This window comes from Polyodon spathula, chromosome 13 (assembly GCF_017654505.1).
Source record: "Polyodon spathula isolate WHYD16114869_AA chromosome 13, ASM1765450v1, whole genome shotgun sequence".
In the NCBI taxonomy this organism is placed as follows: domain Eukaryota; kingdom Metazoa; phylum Chordata; class Actinopteri; order Acipenseriformes; family Polyodontidae; genus Polyodon; species Polyodon spathula.
Genome location: NC_054546.1, coordinates 15813484 through 15841113, shown reverse-complemented (window position 1 = coordinate 15841113; position 27630 = coordinate 15813484). Strand labels below are relative to the sequence as shown.

The window sequence follows — 27630 nt, the reverse complement described above, 5'->3', positions numbered from 1 at the left end:
TAAACTTTAATGTAGATCTCATATTTCTCCTGGCAAATAGTCAAAAAGTGAGGGGAATTTTTTATTTTATTTTTTTCTCCTTGTTGAAGAAACATAACAGTAAAGGTATAATTTCATCAAACTCTGCATACTTGCATAGAATTCAGTGGCACTTGCAGTATACAACTGTTTAACTCCATAGCCACTAGGGGTGCAAGTGGAAGCATTGCCCATCCAAAGTATCAAGTGTCTTTTTTTTTTTGTTTTTTTTTCTTTATATAGCTGATCCCCTGTTTTCAGACTTTTTTTTGTAAAAGGATATGTTTGTCAAGAAATCTCTAGGAAAGAGTAAAGCTAATGTATGTGGAGTACAGCAAATAATAAACCTATGAACTGCATCATTTGTCAGGTACATTAATGTCCAACCTTGCTGTTCCATATTGATGGTGAACCAAAGAAGCTAGATAGATCCACAAAGACAATATATTGTTTGGATACGGATGAATGTAAACAGCAATAGCAAACTCTGTCCCGGGGATCTCAGTATTGTGAATACCAGTGCTGTGGATTGTTTCAATCACTGTCTTCACATCTGTATATGGCATCTGAACTGGAAAACCAGTAACCTGCAACAAGTACAATTAATAAGATTTTTTAAAAATGGCAGGTTTAACAAGACACAATTGAGACCCACATTTTTAACATGACCAGAAGTTTCATATGCAATTAGAATAATATCCAGAATTTGTGTCTGATAGCAAGTGTTTACTACATTATCATCGATATGCGACTCTTACCTGCCAGTTTAAGAATAACAAGGCACTAACAGCATCAACAAACTATCAAACGTTTTAAAATCTTCCAGTGTGGATATTATCGAGGCCGTCCCCTAGCGTTACAACTTTACAATTAGTAGGCTGTTGGTTTTTGAAAAAAATGTAAATTCCATTAAATAATGCAGATACTTCTAATAATTCTGTAACATAACAAAACACTGCACAGCAATCAAACAATGTATATCAAGAATACAAATAAGTTCCAAGTGCATGTAAAAGCAACAATTGAAATGTACAGTAGTGTTTATTGGGAACTTGTAAATTACAAGTCTGTTCTCAAGTCACACGCATACAGACACAGAGAAATGTAGGGACAGGCATGCCCATAGATACCTCCAGAATGTAATACTTATGCTACATACCATTAATACCAAATTCCATCACCATTGGATAAATGGTTTTTCACAGATATGGAAAAATGTAAAATGTAACATATGTCTGACCAAGGTAATACCAGCTGCATTATTTTTTTAAGCAGATTTGACTGTTAAATAAATATATATTCTCCATTATATATTGGAATTTACACATTATATATTGAGATGAAAATTCTTTAAGAAACTTTTTATATACTTAAAATATATAGAGTCATACCTTGTATTCCTTAAGCACAGTTTCTAGTTCCAGTACCTGCTCTTCTAAAACAGCAGCACCTGGGTTACATTCCAGCCTTGGAAGAATCTGCCGGAACATTACAATGCACTGGCGGTGCCATCGTGTCGGGTGGTGGGATCTCCATTCCATTAGTTTCATTTTTAATGTTTTTTCAATTCTGTAGAAAGATTAGGATTTCCATGTGGAAAAGTAACATTGAATAGATTTTTTTTTTTTGCCGCTACAATGAAGTGTAATCGCATCAAAATATGAATCTGGATTAAACTGAAACCAAGAACAATGTTTCATTTGTAAAGTATATGAATGTGTGCTGAACTATGTCTGATTAAACACTTTTATTTATTTAACTGGGTTGTATTAAAAATATAAAAACAACTATAACTAGAGCTATTTAGGATAAACAAAAAACTTAGTGTAGTAAGTATGTTTACTGTTATATAGTGTGGGTTCGGTGAGACAAACTAGACACACGCTTTATTTAGGGGATATTGCTGATTCTGAAAAACACACTAAATAACACAGGCTCTTGCCCGGGTCCCCTGTACACTTCTGTGTTCTCCAACTAACACTTCTGGGTGGAATTGAAACCACAATACCAAAGGTTCCTACCTTAATGACAACAATACAACATTTACTTTCTCTTCAGTTTTACTGTCTATTACAATAGAAATTAAGTAAAATATAGTTAAACAGGAACCCTACCTTCTTTCCAACTCTTCAACAAATCTTGTAGTAGTTGGACGGTACGATATTTCTGATGGCTAAAGCCAATGATAATCTTTGTTAAAACTGACAAATTTAAAGATACTAATAATCTCAACAAATATATGTACTGTATGTGTTTTTTTCTTGTCCATCTTAAAAGGTTATCAAACATAACGTAAGGTCTGGCTTTATTGCAAAGCACTTATGCTTTATTAATACATTTAAGTATGAACTTATAAACAGTTTCCAATTGACACCGAATTGAATTAATGAGAAGAAAACTTTTATAAGCCATTTACACAACATTTATAACATCTACACCTTCAGTTTAATTTCTGGGGTTACTGCCAATAGATTTTTGCCCCCTTTCCAACTGTGGCATCTTTGAGTAAGTACATGGAAAATCTATACAAAATCCTAGTTTTAGAAGGGACTGAAATTACAGCTACACATCCCTAAAGTATTTCTAAGGATACATTCCAACGTTTTCCATATTAATCAACATTAGAAACCTCAGAACTTCCATATACCAATATGAAGGCTTCATTCCAGGGAGTTACCACCTGGGAAATGATCACGGAGCATTGAGCTCCTTCTTTCCCTGGTCAAGCAGCAGACAGTAATGTCCTCTAACCAAGGTTCTACTGCTTAAATAATTTATCATGAGCCAATTTTTATGATCTTTTTGAATTTAACAAACTACATAATCCAAGTCTAAGAACAATTTGCCTACCTGTAATGAAAGTGGTACAGAGGATGGAAAATCATTAGGGAATAATGGCTTCCAAAAGGCCTCTTTTGAAATTTCAAAATTCACATTCATCAGGGCGTTATGTTGTTGTAAATTGAACCATATCTAAAGAGCAATCAATTAGAACACATATAACAGGTTTTTGACTTGTGACTCACTGACGAAAGGGGAAAAAATAAAATGGTTCTGTTGAGATCACAAGATATATAATCTATTTGTTCTCAACATAAACCACAGTAGTTATGTGACATGATTGCACTGTCATGTATAGTATCCTCTATCTATCTTTGAGTTGCTAATTTAGCTGTCTATATTTCTGTTTACGCTATTTATGCAAATATTTTGGTAGAATGTGTAGTATGAAAACTCACCTATATCTGATCTGTAATGTTATTATTTTTTATCCCAGTCTGATCATACCAGCAAAGCACAACTTTACTTACATTGTGTTCATTGATTAAGCAATCAGCAGTCTGCAATGGACAAAATACATCAAACTGCTCATAACATTCCCCAGTCCTAGGGTTCCAAAGCACATAGTCTCGGTTTTCTTGAGTCACCACGTATGCTGCTTCTCCCTTTTAAAATAAACAGGTTTGTCTTAGAGAATAAAGTATCAATGATTTATATTTTAGAAATGATGTCCTTTTGCATTAACTTGATTATTATTAATTAGTCATTTAGCAGATGCTTTTATCCAAAGTCACGTATAGAGAAGGGGGTGAACTATGCATCAACAGCTGCTGTAGAGTCACTTAAAATAAGACCTTGGTTTTACATCTCATCTAAAGGACAGAGCACAAGGTTAGTGAGTCAGTGGCTGAATCTGGATTTAAACCGGGGACCTCCTGATAACAAGCCCATTTCTTGGACCACTGGACCCCCAAGCAGTGCCTTGCAAAATTATTCAAAATTACCCTCACAGTTTTCACATTTTGTTGCTTCAGTCATGACATAAGTAGGAAATAATATGTGCTATATAAACAACCTACCTGGAAAAGTCATGATTGTATAAGTATTCAAACCCTTTGCTGTGGCAAACCTAAATTAATTCAGGTGCACAAAATTACTTTAACAAGCCACACAATTATTTGAATGGCCTCTGTCGGTGTGCAATATTAGTGGTTCTCATGATTTCAAAATAAAAACACTTGTCTCTGTGAGGTTCCTTGGTCAGGTATTGAATTTCAAGTAAAGTCTCAACCATGAAGACTAAAGAGCTTTCAAAGCAAGTCAGGGATAAAGTCATTGAAGCACAGATCAGGAGAAGGGTACAAAAAATATCGAAGTCTCTGAATATCCCTGTGAGCACAGTCTACTGAATCATCAAGAAATGGAAGGTGCATTGTACCACCCAGACACTGCCTAGATCAGGTCATCCCTCCAAACTGAGCAGCCAGGCAAGGAGGAAACTGGTGAGGGATACCACTGTGAGGCCAACGCCAACTTTGAAAGAGCTATAGAGTTCAATGGCTGAAATGGAAGAAAATGAGCATCAGTCAACAATATCCAGAACACTTCACAAAAGTAGCCTGTATGGCAGGGTGGCAAGAAGGAAGCCATTACTAAAAATAAGCCATCTCAAAGCCTGCATGGAGTTTGCAACAAAGCACCTGAGTAATCCTGCAAAAATGTGGCAAAAGGTGTTGTGGTCAGTCGAGACCAAATTGGAACTTTTTGGTCTAAATGCCAAGCATTACGTTTAGCACAGACCCAACACAGCATATCTCCCAGTCAACACCATCCCTAAAGTGAAGCACTGTGGTGGCAGCATCAAGCTATGGGGATGCTTCTCCTCATCAGGGACTGGAAAGCTTGTTAGGATTGAAGAAAAATAGATGGAGCAAAGTAAAGGCAAATACTAGAGGAAACCTGTTTCAGTCTGCTAAAGACTTAAAACTAGGGGGAAAATTCAACTTTCAGCAGGACAATGATCCAAAGCACAAGGCCAAAGCTACACTGGAGTGGCTTAAGAATAAGAAAGGGAATGTCCTTGAGTGACCCAGTCAAAGTCCTGACTGTTTACCTCGTCCTCAGCTTGGATGGCGAAAACTTAAACTCACAGGAACTTAGAACTTTGCTGTTGACTCTAAGCATTATCCGAAAGCTGGCCGAGGTTATCTTCTTGTAGGGGATTTAGTTGTTTTGTTTTTTATTCAATTGGAATTTTCCTCAGTCCTGTACAATTTTATATATATATATATATATATATATATATATATATATATATATATATATATATATATATATATATATATCTATATAAAAATTTGTACAAATGATAGATGAAAAGTTTTACACTGAACAAAAATATAAACTCAACATGTAAAGTGTTGGTCCCATGCTTATAAAAGATCCCAAAAATTTTCCATACGCACAAAAAGTTTATTTCTCTCAAATTTTGTGCACAAATTTGTTTATATCCCTGTTAGTGAGCATTTCTCCTTTGCCAAGATAATCCATCCACCTGACAGGTGTGGCATATCAAGAAGCTGATTAAACAGCATGATCATTACACAGGTGCACCTTGTGCTGGGGACAATAAAAGGCCACTCTAAAATGTGCAGTTTTGTCACACAACACAATGCCTGACTGCAGGAATGTCCACCAGAGCTCTTGCCAGATAATTGAATGTTCATTTCTCTACCATAAGCCGTCTCCAACGTCGTTTTAGAGAATTTGGCAGTAGTCCAACCGGCCTCACAACAGCAGACTATGTGTAACCACGCCAGCCCAGGACCTGCATATCTAGCTTCTTAACCTGCGGGATCATCTGAGACCAGCCACTCGGACAGCTGATGAAACTGTGGGTTTGCACAACTGATGAATTTCTGCACAAACTGTCAGAAACCGTCCAGGGAAGCTCATCTGCGTGCTCGTCGTCCTCACCAGGGTCTTGACCTGACTGCAGTTCAACGTCATAACCGAGTTCAGTGGGCAAATGCTCACCTTCAATGGCCACTAGCACGCTGGAGAAGTTGGAAAACTGCCAGTTTCAACTGTACCAGGCAGATGGCAGACAGCGTGTATAGCGTTGTGTGGGCAAACAGTTTGCTGATGTCAACGTTGTGAACAGAGTGCCCCATGGTGGCAGTGGGGTTATGGTATGGGCAGGCATAAGCTATGGACAACGAACACAACTGCATTTTATGGATGGCAATTTGAATGCACAGAGATACTGTGACGAGATCCTGAGGCCCATGGCCTGCCATTCATACACCGTCATCACCTCATGTTTCAACATGATAATGCACAGCCCCATGTCGCAAGGATATGTACACAATTCCTGGAAGCTGAAAATGTCCCATTTCTTCCATGGCCTGCATACTCACCAGACATGTCACCCATTGAGCATGTTTGGGATGCTCTGGTTCGACGTGTACTACAGCGTGTTCCAGTTCCCGCCAATATCCAGCAACTTTGCACAGCCATTGAAGAAGAGTAGGACAACATTCCACAGGCCACAATCAACAGCCTGATCAACTCTATGTGAAGGAGATGTGTCGCGCTGCATGAGGCAAATGGTGGTCACACCAGATATTGAGTGGTTTTCTGATCCACGCCCCTACCTTTTTTTTTTTTAAGTTATCTGTGACCAACAGATGCATATCTGTATTCCCAGTCATGTGAAATCCATAGATTATGGCCTAATGAATTTATTTAAATTGACTGATTTCCTTATATGAACTCAGTAAAATCTTGCATTTATATTTTTGTTCTGTGTAGTTTCAGAGAAATTACAAATTACAAACAAGCAGGGAAATTATAGTGAGAAAAAAAAAATAATAAAAGAATAGGATATATTTTAGTTTTAAGAGAAATCAAAACAATATTCAATGGTAATATCTTTCGTTAAGAAAAACAACTGCATCACACTCAAGTACCGTTCTCTCTTCTCTTCTTGTCCCGTCCCATAGCAACCAATACACACTCCTGATTCGCTGGTACAGTACTCCCTGACCTCCCAACTCCCACCTAATAGGCTCTCATTAACTGTAAGTAAATGTACTGTATTCAAGCCCCAAAAACACAAGAGTGTGCTGCAGATCAGACATATACAACATACTTCCAAGACGGAGGTTCCTAGGAGCAACCATGTTTTCTTGCCCATATAAAGGAAATAGTTGCACAAGAGAACTGCCAGCCCTGCTTTGGTTCCAACAGCAAACTCAATGCATTCCTGAAAATATATAACACACTTGGTCAAATAATAGTGATGGATGGGCATTTGTGCATTTGAACCTTAATGAATGTTAAAGTAAAAATAACAAATTATTCCATAAATTTGGTTGCACTTTCACTAGCTACAAATGTCTCAAATATGCAGTTTTTAAAGAAATGCATGTTATAGCAAACATGATATCTCTTACTATTTTAGATTAGATTAAAGAAAGTTCCAGTTTCCATAACTTAATCTCAGGAAGGCTGTTACACGTCATCTGGGTCAAAGCATGTTACTGTCCGAAAGCATGTCAAGTCAATAGGGGAAGCAACTCATCGGTTAATAACAGGGAAAAAGCCATTGAAAGTTAGGGGACAACTTCATCCTCCAGGTGAAATGACCAAGCAAATGCAACAATTACTGAAACATGGCTTGAAATTGAGAGTTTAAAAGAAAAAATTTTGTTTTAAAACATGTTTCCCATATAGCATGTTTTTTTTCATCAAAACTGGACATTTGAGGCGTGCATAACAAATAGAAGTTCACAACAGGTAATATTTAAATATTGTTTTGTAATTTAAGTTATTTGAGCAGTTTATCCTGTACCATGCATTTACCATTTTTAGGTATTTGTCATAGTTGTCCTTGCTTTATCAGGCTTTCACTTTGCTTTACAGAAACTTCAATAATGTCATCACATCAAAAGTGTCTTTTGTAAGAAAATGTACTGTTAAATATTTTTGGAATAATCCAAATCTCTTAATACTTTAAATTCAAATAAACAGAAAAGAAAACTACCTCTGATGTGAGCCACATTTCACAATCATCTCCAACATCAACAGTGTATGGAAGTAAGGGAATCAGAGACACAAATCTAGCCACAAGATCCTGAGAGAAAATACAAAGAAAATAATGATACTGCAGTCAGGATCAAGTTTAGGTTTAGAATACTAGAATATAATTTCTTTACTAAAAACGTAGGCAGAGACAAAAAAAGATTCTGTAAAGAGAGCTATTGTCTATTGTCACCTGCTTTAAAAAACATGAGATACCTCTTGGAATTCCTTTCAACTGGAAAGTAAATTCAAACTGGTGACATTACAATGGGCCACGTAACTCAGCCACTTAAAGACATTCTTTCCATCAACCTTTTCCATCTTTTCAGTGAAAATCACAATGTCACCAATAAAACACAAATATAGCTGTATTTTTAACTTGTATATTAACAATAAAGAAGTATATGAAAGGGTTACAGGACTGTGAGCAAACTTGCTCAGTACACAAGAGCCTTGACTTTAAACATAGGACTGAAATCATTATATTTTATATCTTGCTCTTAATTGTTCTGTAATTATTGATATGTATTTTTTGTACACAACTGTAAGTCGCCCTGGGTAAGGGCATCTTCTAATAAATAAATAATAATAATAAACTGTCTTCATTTTTATACATTTAAAAGCTTACAGAGGTCACTTGCACTCCCTCTGAATGAGCTTGTAGTAGTTCCTGGGGTGGAGGCAATGCTTTTATGTATCTTGTTGCAAACACCTTTCTTCCTTCAGTATCAATGACAGTGGTTAGAAGTCTTCTCAGAGGGTGCATGGTCTTGCAGTGTTTTTCATATGTATATGCCACTTCTAACAGCTTCTCGTCTTCATTTGTAGAAAACTATTATACAAACAGAGTCATTTCACAATTCTCATGATTTCAATACATTTTAGAAATGTGCATACCATGTTTGCCTGGAAATAGCCATTTAAACTTACCAGCCACATAGGTTTCTGTGGACTTTCCTGTAAGAAAAAAAAAAAAAAAAAAAACATTGATGCATGTGTACAAGTAATTTGGTATTAGTTATTTAACAATATGTTTGATTGTCCATTGAACAAAAAAAGGTGTAAATTGCATTATGGTAAATATACCTTGATATCTTAATATACAGGATTTTAGTACAGTGTTAAATATGGATTTTTTTTATTTTTACCAAACACATTACAGGTGTGTTATATAACTGTAAATAAATCATGTACTGTTGCTCACTGCAGATGCTTATTTTTAATACTTCTTGTAAATTAATATTAACCTATGCATTTTGAAAATAAATGAGGTCACACAATAGTTTAAACACAATTATTAGAAAATGTAAGGTGATGCAATACACAACTATATAGTCTTTAGTACCTTTTCTGTGTCAGTTTCATTAGTGGAGATCTGTGGATCAACCGTGACAAAAATTGATAAGAAGCAACTTTCTGTTTGACTGAGATCATTGTCTTGTGCATCAGGCATCATATCCTCCTTTTTCCAAGTGTATCCCAATGAGGTGAGGGGAGTATTGAGACGGAATGTGCCACTCACCTGTATAAGGCAATACAAGTTTGTATTCCACAGTAACATTTTAAAGTAAGTACAGTCTTCTGCTAAGCTGTTTATTAGTTACCTTTGATTGCTGAAGGACAGAACTGAAAGGGAGGGTGATTGATCCAAGCCACTGCCTTCCCATATATGTTTGGACACCACAGCCCTGGACGCAGTGACTCTATTGAACCACAATGATAAAATCAACTGTAAATATTGATATAAAATAGTGGGTGGCACAGAGGGCGGCAAGTACTTAAACTTGCCCTGGATCTCTATTTTTAATACTTATTAATACAACTTATTCCACTGGAATAAGTGTCAATGTGTGAGTTTCTGCAGCAGCATCCTGTCAGAAAGCACATACTTGTAAAGGATCTCAGTGTAACAGTCTATTTCACTGTGGAATATAATGAAACATATAAATATGGGAAGAGGTCAAAACAATGTGATAGTGAAAATGTTATTTTATTACTGGAAAACACCAGTAATGGAAGTTGACATAGAGAACTGTGGACTATAACTGTGTACCAAATGTGACATCACAATTTCAAAGTGTGCAGTCTGAATCACTGATATGGGCAGGTTAAAACAAAGTGACAGGGAAATGGTTCACTTTCTTGAAAGTTGACCTTGAGACACATAGCATGCATTTGTTTACTGAATATAAAGTCAACGTTAGGTCTTTATCATCCAGAAACCAACAAGTCACATGACAATAATATAGAAGTCACAGGTCAAAGTGATGGCCTGTATTAGATTCCACAACATTGAAAATATGACATTGGCATCTCAAATGACATATTACAGGGTGTAGCTATATTTAGTATATACACAGTGTATTTGATTATATGCATGTTGTTGCAGAACTGAGCAGCTGATGTAAGATGGTGGTATAATACAATGCTACAAATGTTTTAAACATACCTCCTGTACATCAACGGCAATTTCATCAAACACATTAATAAATATTTTGTCTTTGACTTTGGACAAGCCTGAATAGCTGTAATCTCCTCCCATTGATCTAACAAAAAACATAGACAATGTAGATTACTTACCATGCCTTACATTTAAAGTGTAATTAAAATAATTATTTAAGATGTATTCTAAACAAACCTTTCTTAGTTTCTACTGCCAGGAATTACACTTTCACACACAAATAATATTGATAAACCATTATAATATCACTGTATTAGTCAGCAGGATCCATAACAGCACAATGAACAGACTTAGGCATACCAGCTACGCAACTCAATTGACTTGGACAATTATTGAACAGCCGTACTACAGCATACAGTATGGTACGATGGTACTGTAATATATTGTAATACAGGTGTGTAGTGGTTCATATCATTGAAAGATTGAAAAAGCAACAAAAACTGTGTTATCATTTTACAAATGGCGTTTTAGATGTCATTACATTGCAATTGAAGACCTTTTGGTAAGGTTTAAATTAAAGTATCAGTAGCATACACAAACACACACCGTGCAAATTCTACACTGTTTCATCTAATCAGTAAACTTACTTCAAAAATTTTAAAAAGTTGATGCTTAAACTTAAATGTAAAAGTGAATTAATAAATGTATGCTATTTGTAACAAAAACGTGTTGCTAGCAACCAACAAGTATAGGTGTAGAAGTTACATCAATTATTTCTGAGAAGTTGCACAGCTGGCTTCCACTTCTGAGCAATCAGCTTTGTCATGTTTAGGGTTCTTTGTTTTCATTTTTTTTTTTTTTTTTTGATCACGTGATGCCCCTTTTTTGGAGCCGTTCAATTAAAATTCTGGAAAAGTGTTGATAGTGAAATCAGTTCACTTTAGTTTTTTCTCCTGTAATTTGAACGAGACTATGATTGTGTTTAATTGATAACATAAAAAAATAATTAAAGGCAGCTCCTTATTTTTAATTCAAACCAAACGCAAACAGCAAGTGAAGTTGGTTTAATTAATCATAATTAAGAGAAACTATTATTTGCAAAACAGGTTATAACATTTGTGCAACGAGTCATTAAGATTTTATATCCAGTAAAAGCAATTTAACTGAGCTAGTTTTTTTTGTGTTCTGTATAAATTAAAAATAAGGAGCTGGCTTTATTTTAATTTTTTCACATTATCAATGAAACAGAATCATCGTCTTATTTAAATGATGGGAGAAAAAACAAAAGTGATCTTGTTTCACGATCAATGTTTTTCCAAGAGTTTAATTAAGAAACAGAGTCGGCTCCATATAACTTTAAAGGGACATCATGTGACCTAAAAAAAACCTGGGCCAAATTTCAGGTGAAAATCAATAAAAACTGACATTTTGCTTTTGTAAAAAGCATTGTTAATTGTAGATAACTAAATAACGTCATAAATCTTCCCTCTTTTGCACTTCCATTAACTACATAGATCTCAAAATGTGGAGTAGAAAGAAACACATGCTATAGCACACAGGTATTTTAATTTTAAAACATTACACCTCTGTGTCTTCTGGGTCAAAGCATATTACTGGCTGAATGCATGTCAGTCAATAGTGTAAGCAACCGGTTGCTTAATGACAAGAACATAAGACATTGAAGGGGTGGGGTCAATTTCACCCTTCAAGTGAAATGACTGACTGTAGGAGGAAACATACTTGAAATCCAATCGAAGCTCCTCATTCCAACAGGGCTGTGATCCAGTTGCTGTGCTTGTACGATCCACCGATTGTTGAAATTCAACTTCTACAAATGGCTGTATTGGAACCTGTGCACAGTACTAAAGCTAGTCAGTGTTCATTATGATTCTAGATACACTGGCACAAGCGTTTAATGATTTGAATTAAATACTGATTTCATGATTTCAAACCTGTTATCCTAAAGTGTTTACAGCTTATGAAAGAATTCCATACATCTCATTATATAGTCACGTGCCTCTCCACAGTAAATGTATTACATGTGCAATATTCCCCCAGATTATTTGCCATGATTACTATTCCAGCAAAAATTACTTCTGAAAGACTAAAGGTGTGCAGTCTTTCACATATTGTATGGACTTCAGTAAACAGTCCAATATTAGCATGTGACCCCAACTCATTCTCGAAAACCAGCCTTGGGCAGTCTTTTCAGGTGCAGATTTTGCTTGTCAATAAGCATGGAAAACAATAGTCAGTCATACAGAACATAGCATGATATGATATTTAATAGTTAAGAAATAAGACATTAGGGAAAAGAACATGATATACAAGAATTAATTCACTCAATATTATATATATATATGCAATACTCAAAAATCATAAAATTAAAAAATGCTTTTAGATTTCACCTGATTATTGTCATCTTCCGAGGTACACATCCTTAGAATATGTTTGCTGCTAGATATTCTTGCTAGTGAACAAGCTGATCCATAGAAGGAGGGCCCTCTGATAAAAGTAAACAAACATGGGATATGTGTCACATATATTCTTGATATAGTGGCTGGAAAATGTCCTTTTACAGATTAACCAAATAGACTATCAATCTCATGCTTTGGTGATTTCTGAACTCATATTTATTTAAAATCCTCATATTAAAAATACTTCAAACAGTTCACAACAAATTTAAAAATGGGATTATAGTATCAGATTGTAAGTGGTCTAGTGAATACTGTTTTTATTTACTTAAAAAATATGCAATTATTACAGTGCTACATTACCTACTTTTAATCAATCAATCAATCAATCAATGTCTCTCCTTTTTTGGCTTTTCTGAACACATGCACACCCCCACTAGCTCTTTGCCCTCCAGGTTTTTTCACGTTTTATATCTGTACCCTTTAAGAATAGTTTGACAAATGCCACTGGGACACCATTCTAGTACTAGTGAATCATCCTAAAGAAACCCTGCATATTAGGAGAACACCCCAGCAATGGTAGCATAATGAACCCTGATAGTAGCGATCCTGATATGCTACAGGTAGGTCACTCATTATGATATGTTGCCATGGTAATACTGTACACTGAATTTCCAGTGTGAATTGATTTAATAATAATTGTAGCTGCTCTAGTGCTACCATTGCATTTTAGCACAGAACCACTGCAATGACATAGTTGCAATGGTATTGCCACTTTCAATTGTTTGGAAAGGGTGGTTAAAATGAAAACTTGGAGATATAAAAACAGAATGAGATCATTGTGACATGCTACCTAGTAAGTGAGTGTCTGCGAGCCGGTATGTTGTACGCTCTGGCTACGGTTACAAGCAGCTTGACATCTCCGTCTGAAAGAACTTGTGCAGGAACGCTCTTCCTCTCCTTCCTCGTGGGCTTTAGGCGGTGCTTATGTTTGAATATGGCAAGATTCAGCTGCCTGTGCAGTTAAAGACATGACTGCTATTTTATCTAAGTAACATTTTAAAATCACAATTTATTTGAAATAAAAAAGAACAGGCATGTATGTAACATTGCTAGTAACATTACATTATGTTTTTTTTTCTGATTTTTTAAATGATTTGTTCTTACGTGATAGTGTCAACTTGTTCATATTCAGCCACTATATCTGACAGCTTATATCTGCATTTGACTTTTAAAAGTTTTTTCCTCGCTAGGTTTAACACCTATGAAAGAAAATTGCACACAACTGAAATTAGATTTCTGCAGTAAAGCAAAATGTTGTATTGTTTTACTATGTAAGTATTACATGTGTGTATAAAATTGTGCTAATGGGTATCTAATTACATTTTTTGCATATCAAAACATGTTGCAGTATATGTGTGTTACTTCTCACCTAAAGACTAAATATTTTTGGTTATAAGGTACACTACTCATCAATAATAAAACTTTATTGCTACGCTTTAACTTCCTTTCTCATAATTATCGTATATATCCAGGTTTTCAGAAATCCCATCCATCAGCCATCAAAATAATACATGGTGTATAATAAGTATAAAAGTATTCATATATATTATATATATATATAATATATATATTTATATATATATATATAATTTAGTCTACCTTTCGCACATAGTTAACAGACCAAATTCTCTGTGCTGTAATTGGATCCTCATCAGTAATCTTTAATGGCAACTTAAGCTGGCTTTCATAGTCCTGTTGAGAATCATTTTTTCAGTTTGGATTTTAAGTGGGAATGACAAACTTTATGAACTTAAAAAAAGACAACAACTCCATCACATCCTATATTTACCAACAAATGTGCTCTATTTTGACTTTTAAATGCATCTAATTCATACATTATATAGCATTTCTTCTAAAATATGAATACTTGATTTTCACACAAATGGTACCTCAAAAATTGAATCTCGTATCTCTCTGTCATAAAGAGGTATTTGTTTGAAGCCGCAGAATTCAGAGACTTCAGAATTACGCAACTGCAGGAGCCGGAAGCGTTTTGAACTTTCGAATTCTTCATCGGTAACAAAGTTGAATTCTTCCTGGAACTGTTCAAGACGAAAATGCACTGCAGCCACCTGCCTGTCCATCTCTGATGCATACTAAAGACATGAATAGGATTCCTGAAATATTTTGTAAACTGCTTTTTCGTTATTTCACACAAGTTTAGAGGTTTTGCTTTGACCTAAACATAATTATTCTTGAAAAGCACCTTACCACAACTTTCCTATTTTCCTATTTACGAAAACTATAGAAAATATTTTACCACTAGCCTAGCAGCAAGTATTACCCTTAGAATAGTCATTACATAATATTTGTCTACACCATACAGTACTAATACTACACAAAGACACAAATATTCACTAATGAATGATTTTAAAAAAAGTTAGATTTAATCTTATATTTTTAAAGAAAGCAGGGAGATACTCATTTAGCTATATCATCTGCCTAATGTATATATGTATTATATATAGATTGTCGGTGTTAGTCATACTGTACTTGACAATACATATGCTGAAGATAAGACAATGTATTTACTAACCATCATGAGCTGCACTAAGTCAGTGTTGTTAGGATCGTTGGGATCAATTTGAGCTTCTTTAGCCCATTCCACAAGTTTCTGTTTATTGCTGAGCCATGGATTTACATTTTTCAACACACTGAAATAGGTAAAAAAGAAAATAATTAGGTTGTGTGTGCTAGAAATTGCAATACCATCTGTATTAATGCAATAGAATGTCATTTAAATGTGTCTGAATGATCTGGGTTTGAGAATGATTGACAGTTTCTAATCCCAGATTAAATGAATTATGATTTTGACAGCACCTTATTTTGTGTTCAAAATCACTGCTTGCAGCTGATTTGTAGCTCCCGCCCCGATTTGGAATAAAAACAAAATCTGTGGCATACTGCATTTGAAATATATGAAGCCCACTGTCTGTATGATTCTCTATTGCTTAAACTAGCTTCACTGGCCTCTCTTAACTCTAATTAATTATTTCATGTTGTTAAAAATGCATTATCAAATTCTCTTAACAGTGCCTGTGCTCTTGTGTCACACAAATTATATTTATAATTTCTAAACTAAACCAACGTAATACAGCATTGAAATATATATGTTTTAATATAATTGCTTCTTTTTATCCTTACCCGTTAGCACTTTGTTTAGATTGAGGCACAGCCGGGCCAAGCGCTACGCCATTCTTATCCACTGCCCAAGACACTGAATAAAAGAGTTTCCCGGAAGTAAGCAAACAGGGTCCCACAGTACTGTCCTCCTCAGACGAACAGGGAATGTCTGAAATTGTCACATATTACCAATTACAGCAATCAACGTATGATTACATATGATTGCAGGTGTGACTGAAGGAACAAAAAAAAAAAAAGTTGAGAAGGACATTGAAAGTTATATCAATTATATACATTGAAGATGCTTTTCTTGAAAACTAGATGAAATGGGATTTAGCTGTTGAAGTGGTTTTAACAGATGAGTAGCATCTAAAAGGATACATAACCAAGGGGAAAAATAAAAGGCAATTACCTTTTTTATAGAAATTAAGCAATAACATATTGCTAATACATTATAATGCAGCTAATAACTTTACTTGATTTTTTTTAATACCACTGGCAGTTTTTGACTCCGTCACTTGAATTGGGTTTTGTGAAAATGGCATCCACGACAACAGCCCAGTAAAAATAAATATTAATCTAAATATGAATCAGCCAGGAACATGCTTTGATGGGCAGGACACAGTAGCCACAGTTCTGCTGAAAATGGTACACCTTTTGACACATGGTACACCATATAATGACCATGTAAAGACTGTTTTATAATTTCTCTCTTCAATGGTGAGAGAATATTAAATATGAAAGCTAGGAACTCACATTTGAAACTGAGATACATCTAATATCCGTTGGAAGAGAACGCTACAGCCTGGAACGTAGACAGCGTTAAAATAGCTTTCCATATGTTGTCATACTCTTATTCTTATATTGTGACTTACTACTTCCTACACCTTCGTGACTGGTCATCACTATCTGGTCACTACTGAACTCTGCCTGATCCAGTATAGCATTGCCAGACAACACATTTCCGTCAGGGATGGGCACGTAGACATTTGCCAAAATGTTGCTATTTCTTCCTATGCTTTCACAGATCTGAAAGAAATAATACAAAGAAATAAGAAGATAGAAACAACTGGGTTTTATGACCCACCTTACTGTATAAGTGACTCCACACTAGATGGATAGTGCACAGACAGACTGTGGGGGGCACCTTTATTGTATACGTTTTGAGAGTATTTGGAGAGTGTTTGTAGTCAAGCTTGTTTGAAGCACCAGTATGCTGTGTTTACTATTGGAGGTAGCCTAAGAGCTCTTCTATGTTGAAGCAATGTTTTCCTGTAGTGTGAAATCACAACCTCTGTTAATCCTTATTACAGGCTTTATTCGCAAACTTGAAACTTTTCATTTTTCAGAATTGGTATTCAAACATTTACAACCATTTCTAGAATATGATCACAACTAACACAGTCTTCAATTAAGCAAAGCTTTGAAAAACTTAATCAAAATGAGTTTTAAAAAACAGTCCATAACAAAACATTAATTAAAACAGTTCTTAAAGTTTTGTGTATAGGGCCTGAATATATGTGGCAGTGTTACATTTTCTCGCCTTATTTAGGTAATATATTTTACTTGTACAGATAATGTAGAATATGTATCACATTATGTAAAAAATGAAGCTCTGGTGCTTTACAGGTTAGGCAGAGAAACATCTGATATTTTTCCTTACAAGCAATATTTTTTATCCGCATGACAGAATACCTCTTTGATTAACAAAAACCTAAAATAATGATCTCAAATATTTACCTCAAGCCTAATGCTTTCCGGCAGGTATATTATTTGTATGCTGAAAATCTGCTGAAACTCTACTGTAAAATCAGAGCCCAAAAATGAGATCTTTGAGCAAGAAACTTGTTTCTCATTGTAAAATATTTTTAAAAGAAACCTGGTCTTCAGTATTTCATTTCTTCTTCTCTGTTCCCCTCTAAAAAGAAGAAAATATACTTTGTGATATTAACTAGTTGAATTGATAAAAGAAGAATATATATATATATATATATATATATATATATATTATATATATATATATAGTATATAATATATATATCCATATCACACACACATACACACACACACATATATATATATTATATACACACACACACACACACACACACACACACACACACACACACACACACACACACACACACACACGGTACCGTGAAAAAGTATTTGCCCCCTGTCTGATTTTCTGCATTTTTGCATATTTTTGACACTGAACGTTACCAGAACTTCAAACAAAATCTAATATTAGATAAAGGGGACCCTGAGTGAACAAATAACACAAAATGTTGATACTTATTTCATTTACACTGAACAAAAATATAAACGCAACATGTAAATTAAATGATCCCAGAAATTTTCCAGACGCACAAAAAATGTATTTCTCTCACATTTTGTGAACAAATTTGTTTACATCCCTGTTAGTGAGCATTTCTCCTTTGCCAAGATAATCCATCCACCTGACAGGTGTGGCATATTAAGAAGCTGATTAAACAGCATGATCATTACACAGGTGCACCTTGTGTTGGGGACAATAAAAGGCCACTCTAAAATGTGCAGTTTTGTCACACAACACAATGCCACAGATGTCTCAAGTTTTGAGGGAGCGTGCAATTGGCATGCTGACTGCAGCAATGTCCACCAGAGCTGTTGCCAGAGAATTGAATGTTCATTTCTCTACCATAAGCCGCCTCCAACGTTGTTTTAGAGAATTTGGTAGTTCGTCCAACTGGCCTCACAACCGCAGACCACGTGTAACCATGCCAGCCCAGGACCTCCACATCCGGCTTCTTCACCTGCGGGATAGTCTGAGACCAGCCACTCAGACAGCTGATGAAACTGTGGGTTTGCAAACCGAAGAATTTCTGCACAAGCTCTCAGAAACCGTCTCAGGGAAGCTCATCTGCGTGCTCGTCGTCCTCATCAGGGTCTTGACCTGACTGCAGTTCGGCGTCATAATCGACTTCAGTGGGCAAATGCTCATCTTTGATGGCCACTGGCATGCTGGAGAAGTGTGCTCTTCACAAATTAATCCCAGTTTCAACTGTGCAGATGGCAGACAGCATGTATGGCGTCGTGTGGGTGAGCTGTTTGCTGATGTCAACGTTGTGAACACAGTGCCCCATGGTGGCGGTGGGGTTATGGTATGTGCAGGCATAAGCTACGGACAACGAACACAATTGCATTTTATCGATGGCAATTTGAATGCACAGAGATACCGTGACGACATCTGACAGCGTGTTCCTGTTCCCACCAATATCCAGCAACTTTGCACAGCCATTGAAGAGGAGTAGGACAACATTCCACAGGCTACAATTAACAGCGTGATCAACTCTATGCGAAGGAGATGTGTCGCGCTGCATGAGGCAAATGGTGGTCACACCAGATACTGACTGGTTTTCTGATCCACGCCCCTACCTTTTTTTTTTTAAGGTATCTGTGACCAACAGATGCATATCTGTATTCCCAGTCATGTGAAATCCATAGATTAGGGCCTAATGAATTTATTTAAATTGACTGATTTTCTTATATGAACTGTAACTCAGTAAAATCTTTGAAATTGTTGCATGTTGCATTTATATTTTTGTTCAGTGTACTTATTAAAGAAAGTTATGCAACACCCAATGCTTCCGTGTGAAAAAGTAATTGCCCCCTTAGACTCAATAACTGGTTACGCCACCTTTAGCAGCAATAACTGCATCCAAATGCTTCCTGTAGTTACTGTTTCTCAGAGCGCCATGGAGGAATTTTGGCCCACTCCTTCATGCAGAACTGCTTCAACTCAGTGAAATTTGTGGGTTTTCAAGCATAAACTGTTCGTTTCAGGTCCTGCCACAACATCTTAATGGGGTTTAGTTCTGGACTTTGACTAGGCCATTCCAAAACTTTAAATTTCTTGTTATTCAACCACTCTGATGTAGACTTGCTTGTCTGTTTTGGATCATTGTCTTGCTGCATGACCCAGCTGCACTTCAGCTTCAGCTCACGGATGGATGGCCTGACATTCTCCTATAGAATTCTCTGATACAGAGCAGAATTCATGATTCCTTCAGTGAAGGCAACTCATCCAGGTCCTGATCCAGTAAAGCATCCCCAAATCATGACACTACCACCACCGTGCTTGACCATTGGTATGAGGTTCTTACTGTGCAATGCAGTGTTTGGTTTTCGACAGACATAACGGGGCCCATGCTGGACAAAAAGTTCCACTTTGACTCATCTGTCCATAGAACATTATTCCAGAACTCTTGAGAATCATCCAGGTGCTTTTTGGCAAACTTGAGATGAGCATTCATGTTGCCTTGCTACTCTGCCATGAATCCCATTTTTGCCCAGTGTCTTTCTGATGGTGGAGTCATGAACACTGACTTAGCCAAGGCAAGAGAGAACTGCAGATCTGTGGATGTTGTTCTAGGTTTCTTTGAGAATTCCTGGACGATTTTATGCTTTGCTCTTGGAGAGATTTTGGCAGGACGTCCACTCCTGGGAAGATTCACTACTGTCCCAAACTTTGTGCGTTTGGACAATATGGCTCTGACTATGGTTTGGCGGAGCACCAGAGCTTTAGAAATGGCTTTGTAACCCTTTCCAGACTGATAGGCATCAACATTTTTTTTCCCGAGGTCTTCAGGAATTTCTTTTGATCGTGGCATGATGTGTCTCTAGAACCTGTGTGCTGACAACTTCACTCTGATGGTAAGGGCCAAAGTTAATCAGAATTATATTGGGCAGGGCTGGCCCAAATCAGGCCTGATTGTTAACCAAAGTATTCAACCTGAATTATCCCTTTAATTGGGTTGAGTTAACTAGGGGGCAATACTTTTTCATACCTGAAGATTGCATGTTTGATTACCTTGCACACCAAACAAATGAAAGAAGCACCAAACTTTAGTGTCATTTTTTTTCTCTCAGACTCCCTCTATATACTACTATGACCCACAAAAAGATCTGACCAAATTCAATGTGAAAAAATGCAAAAATGCAGAAAATCAGACAGGGGGCAAATACTTTTTCATGGCACTGTGTGTATATATAAACACACACACACACACACACACACACACACACACACACACACACACATATATATTCTTTTGCATGTGAAGAATTCAGTAAATAAGATAATTGAAGCATACTACAATATTGTACAACTCTGCATAAGAATATAAAAACATGACTTCTTACAATGGGCATTTTTCTGTAGGAGTTGCTTTCCTATCCATTGTTAGTACAGGAACCAGTGCTGGCTCTTTTGATTCCTGATGGGTTTGAGATACTTGTGACTCTCGTTTCTCTTCAAGATCACAGCACATATACAGCTCGGTTATTTCTGTGTTTTTGGTGCATTCCTCAGTTTTCTAGTAAAAATTATACAAGTCATGTAAGTTAAAAGGACTGATACGCTGACATAACAGTACCCAATTGTATTATAATAAACCAATGAATGACATTATCCCTTTGTTTAGGGCGATATTGAACTTCCTACCCACAAGTTGTTAGATATTAGGGATGTTAATAGTTTAAGTGTTTAAATGTTTTCCAAGTCTTAAACATTTAAAAACTGTCAAATATGTCAAATATAGATTTGACATCAGTGTAAGTATTTAGTAAAGCAGTATGTGTATAGTGTAAAGCCATTTATTTTTATAATCAATATTTAGGTCTTTTCCTTATACACATGAATGTTTTACACATGTAGTCTCATACAAATTAATGTTGTACTTGATCATAAAAAAATAACAGTAGTCTAATGGAGGCAATTAAATAGCTTTTCTGATTGGTTACAATTGATTACCCAATATGTGAAACGGATTGTAAGACTTTCTTCTGTATTGATTTACCAGCTACAGTACTGATCATCCATAAACTAATTGATAACAATCTACTGGCCCACAAAAATGAGATGATATTCTTAAATAACGTTCCATTAAATGGGTTGAAAGGGGAAATTAAATTAACTAAAATGTAGTATGTTAGTCTTATAATATAACATTTGATCAATAAACCATACAATAATCAACAAAAAATAACGGGTTATTTTTCCCATTGGATCTCTTTTTTTAGTTTACCAACAACATTTTATACTGTAGGTCTCAAAGGTATTATTTTAAACAGCAGTTCCTAACTTACAAATGACTGCAATGCGCACCTGTTTATCTGTTAACTTGCCCTTGTTTAAACGATCCTGTTCTTTTGCATTTTTTTGTGCAGAAACCTCTTCTGTAACTTTTTCTCCAACTAGCCTACAATCACAACAATACTATTATGTTATGGTTAAATACATAATTTATGCACTTTGTGGAAGCAATAGCACGCAACAGGGTTTTACCATATCTGCACATCTAGGGATGTTGCACCTAGGCTTTGCCTTGTACCATTAAACAGCCTTGGCCTGCAGATTTTGGGCCATATTTTGGTGTGTTATTGAGTGAAAAAAAAAGCAAAACTAAAGTTGAACTTTCAGACCCATTCATAAATACGTTAGGACAGTATTTAAAGATATTTATAAAATTAGTTAATGCACTAGTTGCTCATAGTTCAACTTCAAATACAATTAAAACCTAAGACAAGTAGACACCAAAATTTCAGCTATTGCCTTTATTAGTAAGAAACTCCATCAAGCAGACTGCATTTGCACAAGCCCAAATGTTGGTTCACCTGACTTTCTTATTGTTTAACCTTAGAATTCTGATTGAGAGTTCTGAAGTTCTGACTACTAAAAACTCACCTTTGAACCTGCAATTTAACCTTTGTATTAGCATATCCTTGGATTTTCCTCAAGGATTTGATCTGTTTCCAAGTCATCATAATATCCTTAAATAGTAAAATATCTGCCTGTCGCTCATCTTCAAGTATCTTTCTTGTTTCTCTGAAATGTAATGGTATAAACTACTAGCCTCTTAACAAATTGTTTGCAATCGCTTAAATTGCATGAATATGTTTGTATATGTTTATAAAAAAAACAGAATCACTCATACCTTATTTGTTTCTTAAAATCTTTTACTCTGTGGGAACTGTCATTCAAATTAGTTTCTGTGCTTCCTGCAATATGATTTAAAGCTCTTAGCTGTAATATGCAAAGAAATTGCAAAATTATAATATATATAAAATTTGTGACTGTGTGAGTGCATGTATGCACATATGTGTGCATCTCTCCAATATTATACATAACAAAGCAATCATAATAGCAACCTTTGCAATGAAGTCTGGAGGCAGAAAATGGTGATATGAATAGGGGATAGGCAGATGTGAGAAGCTTAAAGCCTCCTGTAAGTTAACACTAATCATGCATTTAATGATTCCAATTCCAAAAAGAGAACAAAACAGTGAAATATAAAGTGTCTGTACCTAGTGCTGGCTCAAAAAAGTAGAGTACTAAATACTGTATTCCTTCAAATTTAAGACGCAGCCCAAATTTCCCACCCACAACTTATGGGAAAAAAAAATCAAATAAAGATACATTTACAAAGATGCATGTATTCATATAAGAAAACAATGTATGCTGTCACACAGAGCATTACAGTTATGACCTGCTTCTCATTTTCAGTTGTGATTACTCACATGTTTTTCTCCCTTTTTGAGAACTGTGGTATTGCTTGGCAAGTAGAAAAATACAGGGTTCTGATTCGAACTGAGCCTAACAACAAAACACTGCTGCTGTAACGCCAGTTTGAGGCTACTGCACCACAGCCACAGCTACACAGACGGGCGCTGAGCAAAAGCTTGTTTTGTTTACATCAAGGAGGAGAGCGTCCGTTCAGCAGGATAACTATTACAGAACCCTTCAACTGCCAGTTAGTCATGTTGCTGTTTGTGTACTCGGGCAGTCATATCTTTTGTTGGTGATTTTAATACATGCATCACTGCACTGTACTTTAATTTAAGATGCAGGCCGTTTTTTAGAAGAAAAAATTGGTTAAAAAAGTGTGTCTTCATTCAAAGGAATATGGTAGTTAACTATTTCACCACTGCTTCAAAGGAATAATAATTTCTGTCAGAACAGACTTTTGACAGATCTGGTGGCTCCACTGCAGAACCACAGGCGCTCTATCGGCCACAGGGGTCGCTGCTGAGCGGCGAGACGTGGATTCCCCTGCCGACCTAAGCCCATCCTACCCGGGCAGCGCTCGGCCAATTGTGCGCCACCCCTTAGGAACTCCCGGTCATGGTCAGCTGTGACATAGCCTGGAATCAAACCTGCGATCCCCAGACTATAGGGCACATCCTCCACTCCACGTGGAGCGCTTTTACTGGATGCGCCCCTCAGGATCCCCCAGACTATTTTATTTCTGAGAAAAAGAAATACCAGTTACCATTATAAATCAATAAAAAATAACCTGAGGCTGTGTATACACCAACAAATTAAAAGTTGTCTATTTCCGGTATGTGTCCTTTTTGAAATAAAAAATGCGCTAATGATGGATTTGGGACTCTAACCCTCAATCTTCAAAATTAATACCTACTTGTAACATCAACTTAGTATGAGTCACAACAACATCAATGCAGCACATGAAAGCTCATAAATCTAGTAAAACTTGGATCAGCTTGCAGCCTTTGTGAACTGTACTGGGTAGAATGTGGGGTATTTTATGTGTGTTAGCAGCCCAGGTCTGTCACCAACATTGACTAGCCTTGGGATAAGGAAGGTTGCTGAATCTACTTCAGCTTGATTTCAGCTTGATTTGCTTGATAACTGGGCTCACCTTTTCTGACAACAAGTGAGTGAGATTCTTCTGCTGTCGGCATAGGTAATGGTCATAAAGTTGGATTAGCCTGACAGCCAGAACATGCTCACGGCTAAATAGAGGGTGATGGGTAAATACCAGACTTGAAATATTCAGATCCAGCTGGCACACCCAACTACAGTTTTCAAGATCACAAATAACAGAACGTTCCAGTTTGAATTTGATTGCCTGCGATAAGGGAAAAAAAAACAAGTATTAATTTAATGAGAGTTAATGAGAACATTTTGTTTATCAGATTTTTATGAAGAAAAAAAACAGAAACATGCAGCATAGTTTACTTAATGACTTACCAGTCAGCTTGAAGTCTAAGTAACACAAAAAAACACTATAGTGTATGTAAGTTAATATGTAGTGTTAACCCTGTCTCTTATGGTATATGACTGAATTCTCATGGTCTTTGGAGGGCAAAAGGACCGTGAAGCGAAACTGAACCAAACTGTCACCCAAAGAGAAAAACGAGAACACACTCTTATATAATAAGACAGGGTGAACTGTACATACTAACTTGAATCAGGTTTTAATTATTAAAATATAACTCATAACAAAGTTAGTCTACCAGCCATGAGACAATACTTTTAATATGTACTGGAACATTCTGAAAGCTGGAGTTTTGATCGCCAAAGAGTAGCTTCCTGTTTCATAATTTAAAATACAAACATCAAAAGAAAAAACTGACTTTCTTGTATACAGTCTTAATAGCTGGGTCACGTTCATCAAATGGAAAATCTGGTTTGTTATTCCAAGATTGACTTATTGGATCAGATAATGCAATCAGGTTACCGTCTTCTCCAAACCAATGGTTTCCCTAAAAAAAACAAACAAAAAAAAAATTTAAATATTTCAAGTTTAGCAATGTACTTTTAATTTTTTTATTCTCTCAAAACTTTTTTTGAACTAAAAAATAATAAAGTTGCAAAAAAAAAAAAAAATTGCACAACATGTATCTTCATTTTAATTGTGTGTAATTACTATATCAGCAATATTTTATAAATTCATTCTTAAATTTTATTGTATTTAGTGATGCTTATAAAGGGGTGTGGCAGGAAATGGCGTTGCGGTGACGTCAGACCAGAAGAAGAAACTGAACACACAGGCAAGGTAACTGCAGTTTCAAAAAAACGCGGCGTGTGCCATTTTTATTTTAAATACTAAAATAAATAAAATATTTCAACAAAAACAAACACTGCTCACAGAGCAAGAAATAAAAGATTTAAACAAAAATAATAACAAACACAAAACACTAAGGTCAGGCTGAGCAATAGCCTTCACTGATCCTTAGTTCTTTAAGTATCTTCGCTCTTGCTCTTACCCCCTCTGTACACCCACCCAGAGCAGGGAGAGCTGCAGGCTTAAATACAGTGGTCGATGGGTTTAACTAGTTCGTAATTATTCTATTACTCCCTCGGTCACAATCTGCATGAGTTTATTAATATGTGTGACTGCCAGCTAGTTTACCAATGCACTAGCCGACAGCCACACATTAACACAAGGATTCACGCCATCATATATACAAATACAAAACACATGATTCACCGTCATCTATAAATACACAAAATAAACACAATAAACAAATACAACAAATCATAATACATAAATAACACAGGGGTGGAGGGGGATACTCCGTTCTAAAAATAAACAAAATGCATTCAACAGCAGGGCTTTCCTACCGCCCTGCTACAAGAGGTCTTATAATGTTTTGAAAATATAATCTCTATTTTTACATAGCGCCTTTCATAGTGGACCACCATCACAAAGAGCTTCACAAGATACGAGACTAACGTGTGTGAACTATGCATCAGTTGCAGAGTCACTTACAACAACATCTCATCCAAAAGATGAAGCACAAGGAGGTTAAGTGACTTGCTCAGAGTCACACACTGCGTCAGGGATTTGTTGAACTGGGATTTGACCCAGGGACCTCCTGGTTATAAACCCATTTCTTTAACCACTAGACCACACAGCGTTCTTAAGTAATATCGTTTGAAATGTTGAGATCCTGTTAATTTATTTTGTGATCTTATTCTGTTCCAAAACTATATTTCAAAAAACACCTTTTCTTGTTTAAAAAGACGATTCTCCATTTTATTCCGTATTTTTCTGGATACTTCAGGTTTCTCACGGACATACAGCCCTTCGTCCTCCAGAAAGCGTGGTTTGACATTCGGTGGCATTTTCTCACTAAAAGATACTAAAGCATTGGATACCAGTTTCATCTAAGAGGCAAACAGTTGACTGGCAACATTCTCAAAGCTTTTTAGTCCAAAAAATGCACACAATAATGTTATCAGAGAAAATCTACTCCAACATTTCATTTAGGGGCTTGTACATATGTAAAAGTTGTTCTTACTAGTTTTAGAATTGTTTTAGACTTTTTCTACTTAAATATGCTAACAATGATTTGTAAAAAGCCTAACTAGAACTTAACACAGAGAAGGACAACAATTTTGCAGTAGAACAAATTTATTGAACATATTTCTAACATGGGCCATCTGCAGCCAACTATCGGATGAGACAGGCAGGACAAGAACATTGCCCTTTTGACACATCAGAAGCCACAGTAGTTTGACATTATTAAGACATTAAATCCAGCATTTAATGTCATTTAAATTAGACACCTGGGCTACCTGCAAAACTTAAAACTGTTCTCTAATAGTTATTCAAATTCATGATTATTTTCTGACTACAGTAATTCTTAAAAATATCATACCAGATGAACTGCCAGGCACAAACAGAAGCTTTGCCTCCTCTTCAATCTTTTCTTCAATATCCACATATTCAGCTGGCATCATTTTAAAAAAATCTGCAGACAATACTTCCGTTTCCTCATCAAATTCTTCTGTTTGCTTTAAGTCAGATTTTGCCTTTATTTTTAAAATATAAAGTGTTTATTAAAGCAGTCCTTACAAAGTTTCAAAATGTATTTTCCTATCTCTTGCTCTGAGTATCAATAGCCCCCCTTTCTTATTTGCAAGATCTTTTGTTTCTTCCCTGTTTATTCTTA

General features: G+C 35.9%; 1 protein-coding gene across 1 annotated transcript; it reads right to left on the bottom strand.

Moving 5' to 3' along the window:
- Positions 1-377: 377 nt before the first annotated feature.
- On the bottom strand, positions 378-27477 carry LOC121325906 (protein CC2D2B-like). Its single transcript, XM_041268983.1, has 30 exons — positions 27314-27477; positions 26681-26842; positions 25306-25434; positions 24588-24797; positions 22863-22951; positions 22613-22753; positions 22034-22127; positions 21070-21242; positions 17626-17803; positions 16761-16914; positions 15916-16054; positions 15299-15428; positions 14652-14858; positions 14362-14454; positions 13867-13961; positions 13553-13714; positions 12694-12790; positions 12026-12135; positions 10334-10430; positions 9489-9587; positions 9230-9406; positions 8815-8841; positions 8513-8716; positions 7847-7936; positions 6953-7066; positions 3330-3464; positions 2869-2991; positions 2133-2191; positions 1410-1587; positions 378-605 (listed from the first exon to the last, which is right to left on the bottom strand). The coding sequence occupies exons 1-30, from the start codon at positions 27416-27418 to the stop codon at positions 378-380; spliced, it is 3999 nt and encodes a 1332-aa protein (XP_041124917.1). The 5' UTR covers positions 27419-27477.
- Positions 27478-27630: the final 153 nt, after the last annotated feature.

What these genes read in the sequence shown, in the direction of transcription:
- LOC121325906 (XM_041268983.1), bottom strand. Translation starts at nt 27,418, where the DNA reads ATGATGCCAGCTGAATATGTGGATATTGAAGAAAAGATTGAAGAGGAG. An exon ending in GTTAAATTGCAGGTTCAAAG is followed by an intron (nt 22,128 to 22,612) that starts GTGAGTTTTTAG and finishes TTGTGATTGTAG; the next exon opens with GCTAGTTGGAGAAAAAGTTA. An exon ending in TCACGAAGGTGTAGGAAGTA is followed by an intron (nt 16,055 to 16,760) that starts GTAAGTCACAAT and finishes TGACAATTTCAG; the next exon opens with ACATTCCCTGTTCGTCTGAG.